The following is a 5,756-nucleotide window of genomic DNA, read 5'->3' as shown; positions in this document are numbered from 1 at the left end:
CGGGGAAGGGCTCCGGCAGCCCGCGGCGTGGGCAGAGCGGAGCGTGACAGCGGGGCAGCGCGGAGCCGCCGCGGCGGCGGCGGCGGCGGGGAGATGGGCAGATTTTGACGGGTTTTCGGGGGGCGGGTTTTTTTGGGGGGGGCCGCGGTGTTGCCGCACACCTTTTGGGTTTGGTGGTTTTTTGGGTTTTTTGGGTTTTTTTTTTTTTTTTTTTTTTTTTTTTTCCGGTGGCGGAAATATAAGCTGATCGGGAGAAGGGGGAAAGAAGCCCTCGAGCGTCTCCCCGGTTTTGGATCCATCCGTGCGAGGGGGAGAAAAAAAACCTCAGCTCCAGCCCAACAAGTGGATTTTATTCTTTTTTCTCTTTTTCTTTTTTTTTTTTCCTCTTTTTCTAAATTTTTCCTCCCCCGTTTCCACCCCGCCACCCACCGGCAAAGTGGGGTGGGCGTAAAGCGGGTGGGTGGGGGGGAAAAGAGGCAGCGATCTCCGTGGCGGGGGCTGAGCATGGAAGAACCGCCGGAGGGGCACGGCCACCGAGACGCGGCGCCCGGCCCGGCGAGCAGCGGCAGCGGCAGCGATGGCGAGAGCGTTCCCGTGTCCCCCAGCCCCGCGCCCGCCTCCCCCGCCGCGCCCTGCCCCCTGCCCCTGCCCCGCCGCCGCCACCCGCCGCCCCCGCCGCCGCCCCCGCCGCCGCCGCCCCACCGCACCACCAACTTTTTCATCGACAACATCCTGAGGCCGGACTTCGGCTGCAAGAAGGAGCCGCCCGCGCCGGCCGGCGGCGGAGGAGGAGGAGGAGGAGGAGGAGGAGGCAGCCGGGAGCGGGACGGAGACCGGGGGCAGAGCTCAGGTAGAGAAAACGTCAACCCGCTGCTGGCCCGGCCGCCCAACCCGCCCTCCCTCCTCTGCCCGGACTCGAACTGCCGTCCCGACGGCTCCGCGCCGCCGCCGCCGCCCGCAGCCGCCGCCGCCGCCGCCAAAGCCAGCCCCGCCGCGGCGGTAGCGGCGGCGGCGGCGTCGGGGGCGGCCAAGCCCCCCGCCGACGGGGGCGAGACTCACCCGGCGAAGTACGGGGAGCACGGCAGCCCCGCCATCCTCCTCATGGGCTCTAATAATGGAGGACCTGTTATAAAGCCCGACTCGCAACAGCCGCTGGTGTGGCCTGCCTGGGTCTACTGCACTAGGTATTCAGACAGACCGTCCTCGGGTAAGGAACCGCGGCGCATCTGGGAGCTGTTACAATCGCGACAACGTCGCCCCCCCGCCCCTGCCCCTCTTGCCCCCTCTGCTTTGGCTCCCGGCCTGCCGAGCACCTCGCGTGGGGAGGCGCGGGGGGGGGTCCTGGGTCACCCGGGGCGAGAGGAAGCGCGTCCCCCCCGCCCCCCTTCCTCCTCCGAGTCTCCCAAATTTGAATGTGACGCCGGGCCCCGATTCGGCCGCCTTTCGGCGCCGAGAGCCGGCGGGGAGCGACCCCGTCGCCGAGCCCCCCGCCCGCCCCTCCTTGCCGCAGCCCGGGGTGTTGCGCAGCGCGGCGGCGTGGGGTGGGAGCGCTGCGAAAAAAGGCAGCGGATTCGGCTGCTCCCTTGTTTTGGCCCCCCCCCCCCTTTTATATTTTTTCCTGGGCGCTGGTGGCCTTTCGGGGGTGGCGGGAGGGAGACCTGAGCCACATGTTGAGCGGCCGCTGGAGGTGCGGGTGGGGGGGTGTTTTCTCGGAAGGCGAAGAAAAAGGTTTTTTTTAAGAAGGTGGCGGAGGGGCTGTTTGTGGGGGCCTCTGCGGCGAGGCAGAGCCAGGCAGGCCCTTAGGCCGCGCATTGCCGCGGGAGCCGGTGCTCCCTGCCGTGGTTTGGGGCCCGGCTCTCGGCGGGGGACGAGCCTCTGCCCGGGCCGCCCCGGTGGGAGCCGCCTGCTCGGCCCTCCCGGCCCCCGGCCCCGTTCTGCCGCCCCCTTTCACGCCGCTCGCAGTCCCCCAGGTGCCCCCGGCAGCCCCTTATTTTATCACCCTTAGTTTCTATTTTTAATGGCAATTTTTTTGAAAGAAGCGGAGGGCGAGGAGAGGAGGCTCCCCCCGTGACACCCCAGGCCGGCAGCCAGGGACCCGCCAGCGCGGGCCGGGGCCGGGCTGGGCTGCCCTGTGCCGACCCGGGGGCCGCGGGGCCGGCTGGCCGGGGGCCGCTCCGGGACGCGGGGAAGGCGGCGCTGCCCGGCCCCGGCCCCGCTCCGCGCTGCCCGGCCTGGCTGCTCCCGCCGGCGGTCAGAGCGGGGCTGTCGGCCGAGCCATCTCCATCCCCCGTTACTGACACGTCCAGCGACTTGAAACTCGGAAAAGCCACTTTGATTGACTCGGGTGATTGATGGAGTGATAGAGCTGTCAGACGGCGCGGCCCTCGCTCCCGGCCGGCCCGGCCACGGGTGTTTCGCCCCCGATTCCCAGGGCCGCCGTGTGCCAGGCGTTTTGCACTTGCGCCTTTATTTCCTTTCGTCCCCTTTCTTCGGGCAGAGGATTATTTCTGCATGTGCTCCCCGGAGCTCCCTGCTCACCCCAGCCCGGAGGGGAGAAGGGCGAGGGGAGGCTGCCTCGGCTCGGCCGCCCTCTTTGTTGTGCTCGGAGCTGCCCGCCGGCCCCGGCCGCTTCTCCCGGCCCCGGGGACGAGCGGGCTGCGGCGGCCGGAGGCGCCGGCGCCCCGCTGCAAGGTGCCGCGGCCAAGCGATTCGCTCCCCGCGCCCTCCGCCCCTCCGCCGGCCGAGCCCGGGAGCATCCCGCCGGGCCCCGTCCCTCTCCCCGCCGGCAGACGCCGCCGAGCCGCGGGGAAACCCCCCGCGCTGGGGACGGGCTGCGCCGGGAGAGGGGCATTCGGCCTACTCGGCGGCCGGGAAGGCCTCGCCGGCTCCGGCTGCGGCTGCTGCCGGCGGGAGGCTGCGGGCCCGGGGCCGCCCGCCCAGCCCGGCAGCTGTCGGGGGATTTTCGCAGATCCCTTTCTCCAGGGCTCCCTCCCCTCTCCGCTCCCCCCGGGCCGGCGTGCAGAGGACGCCGGTAGTTCCCCGACCGGGCGCTGCTCCCGGGATGCGCCCCGGGGCCGGGCTGCTTCCCCGGCGAGCTCTGTGGCACTTCGCCCGGCCCCATCCCGGCCTGGGGGTGGTGGGGCGGGGGGCACCGCTTTCGGCGGGGGTGCATGGAGGGAAGGAGCTGCAGGCGGGGCCGGGGGTCCCCGGCAAGGATCGGCCGCCGGAGAGCCCGGACGACCCGGGCGGCGGCGGGGCTCCGGGGCGGCGGCGGGGAAGGGCTCCCCGGGGCCGGGCCGGCCTTGCGGAGGGGCCGTTGCTCCCCAGACAGAGACCGGGGCAGCCCCCGGCCAGGCTGCTGCTCCCGGCGGCTGCCCGGTGCCGGGCCGCGGGGACCCTCGCCCCCCGCGCTGCCCGGCGGAGCCGCTGCCCGGCCGGCGGGCCCTGGCCCCGGGCCGTGCAGAGGGAGCGCGGCTCGTCCCGGCGGGGCGGGCGGAGAGGAGCGGCGGCCCGACGTGTGTCGGGGCGGGGGGCGAGCGGGGCACCGCTCCCCTCGGCGGGGCCGGGGCGGCGGGGGATGCGCGGGCGGCTCGGCCCCGGCCTCCCCTCCCCTGCCCCATCCTTCCCTCCGCCGTGCCGGGGCGGCCGTGCCGGGGTTGGGGGTGGGGGGGGCGGAGGGGACCGGCAGAAATTCGCCCGTCGGCCATTTTTCCGGCGGCCGGCGGGGCGGGGGCGGCGGTGGCGGTCGGTCGGTCTGTCGGTCGGTCTGTCGGTCGGTCGGTCGGCGGCGCGGCCCTGCCCAGCGGCGTGTGTGTGCCCTGCCCGCAGGCCCCCGCACCAGGAAGCTGAAGAAGAAGAAGACGGAGAAGGAGGACAAGCGGCCGCGGACGGCGTTCACGGCCGAGCAGCTGCAGCGGCTGAAGGCGGAGTTCCAGGCGAACCGGTACATCACGGAGCAGCGGCGGCAGAGCCTGGCCCAGGAGCTCAGCCTCAACGAGTCCCAGATCAAGATCTGGTTCCAGAACAAGCGAGCCAAGATCAAGAAGGCGACGGGCATCAAGAACGGGCTGGCGCTGCACCTCATGGCCCAGGGACTCTACAACCACTCCACCACCACCGTGCAGGACAAAGAGGAGAGCGAGTGAGGCGGCGCGGCCCCCAGCCCTGCGCCGGCCGGGAGGCGGACAGGTGCTATTTAAAAGCAGATCTATTGTCTATCCATAGTATAAGGACTCCAACTAAGAAAAAAAAAATAAAATATGAACGCTTACAAAAAAAATTATCTCTATATAGCCAAACAGCATATGACCTTGTATATATTTAATTTCAGGTAAGAAATACGTGTAGCGATCTCTATTTGCTGGACAGTTTCTCTCTCCCCTTCTCTCTCTCTCTTCCCCTCTCTTTTGTTCGTTCGTTCGTTTTGTTTGCTTTGCCTTTTTTTTCCTCGATGTCTGTTGCTCTTGTTTTACAGTAAATGTCCGACTTTCCTGATCTTTCGTTTGATCTTTTTTTTTGTGTGTGTGAATTTCTGTCTCTTTTTTTTTTTTCCCGAGGAAAAAAAAAAATTATTCTGATCCACAGACTGCGAGACTGAACCCGCCGCTACAAGCCAAAGATTTTATTATGTTCAGAAATCTGTAGTCTGAAATAAAGTGTAGACTGTGTTCAGGATCCAGGCTGGCTGTAATTCTTTATTTTAGTGTATGGATTTTTGTGTATATATATATATACACAGAGAAATATAACAAATAAATATATATATACATACACAATATGCTGCGTATATAGTGCCATTTCGGTGGCGTATTTAGGTTTTGTTTTCATGGATCAGTGCAGCAATTTTTAAACTGCTTGTCCCCTGTTTAAAACCCTGTCCGAGACCTTCCTTATTTTTTTCTTTTTTATTTTTCTTTCTCTACCCCCTTAAAAAAAAAAATTATCTTTGGCTGTTGCGGTCGTGCCTTGCCTCCCGCATCTCCCTTTTTAACAAGGAATAAAAAACACCTCGTAATAACGGTAATAATGTATCACCAGCTCCTGCAGGAAAAATGCCCGAAACCGTCTGGACGTTTAGAGCTCCGTGGTGTGTCGAGAAGGGATTTGCCTGACAGCTCCTCGACTCGCTCCGAGGGGCTCTGCTCCCGTACCGAGCGGGCACCGACGAGCTCTCCCCGGCAGGGCAGAGCCGCGGCGAGGAGAGGACCGGAGCGATCGCCGCTCGGCACCGGGCGCTGCGCCGCCGCCCCGGGAGCGTCCCCGCTCCCTGCCCCTGCCCTCCGCCCCTGCCCTCCGCTCCTTCTCGGGCTCGGGCTCGGGCTCGCCCGTGTGCCCGTGTGCGTGGGAAGCGCGGGGTCGTGGAGGGCCGGCGGCCCAGCGGGACTCCCAGCTTGCCGCCCCCACGCCGCTTTTCCACCCACCCGGGTTAGATTCGGCTGCGCCCCGTCCCGGGGGGCGGCTCTCCTCCCCGCCGCACCGGGGGCACCGACGGGCCGGGGCCGGGCCGTGCCCATGGCTTTGTCCTCGGGCCGTCGAGGGCCTCCGTGCCCGGGCCTGGCGCCCACGCGGGCCTTGCGTGGGGCCCCGCGGAGCCGAGGGCGGGCGCTGGGGGTCCGGTCCCCGCGGCCCCTGCAGAGACCGGGCGCCGGGGCGGGTGGACAGCCGCCGGCCCCCCCGACGGGGCTGTCTGTCGGCTTTTCCTCTCCTTTCTTTCTGCTCCTCTGAATCCCCCCCCGAGGCCCGCAGCCGGCGGGGCG

The 5,756-nt window shown here is 67.3% G+C and overlaps 1 protein-coding gene across 1 annotated transcript; it reads left to right on the top strand.

Annotated features, from left to right (window-relative positions):
• The first annotated feature begins 266 nt into the window (after window positions 1-266).
• Window positions 267-4,674, top strand: EN1 (engrailed homeobox 1). The gene is made up of 2 exons (XM_072874650.1): window positions 267-1,207; window positions 3,829-4,674. Exons 1-2 carry the CDS (start codon window positions 505-507, stop codon window positions 4,143-4,145), a joined length of 1,020 nt encoding a protein of 339 aa, XP_072730751.1. The 5' UTR covers window positions 267-504; the 3' UTR covers window positions 4,146-4,674.
• The last annotated feature ends 1,082 nt before the right edge of the window (window positions 4,675-5,756 follow it).

This window comes from Ciconia boyciana, chromosome 10 (assembly GCF_034638445.1).
Source record: "Ciconia boyciana chromosome 10, ASM3463844v1, whole genome shotgun sequence".
In the NCBI taxonomy this organism is placed as follows: Eukaryota; Metazoa; Chordata; class Aves; order Ciconiiformes; family Ciconiidae; genus Ciconia; species Ciconia boyciana.
This window is presented reverse-complemented; position numbering and strand designations above follow the sequence as displayed.

Coding starts and splice junctions, on each gene's coding strand:
- EN1 (XM_072874650.1), top strand. CDS start 505: ATGGAAGAACCGCCGGAGGGGCACGGCCACCGAGACGCGGCGCCCGGC. Junction 1,208..3,828: donor TTCAGACAGACCGTCCTCGG/GTAAGGAACCGC, acceptor CCCTGCCCGCAG/GCCCCCGCACCAGGAAGCTG.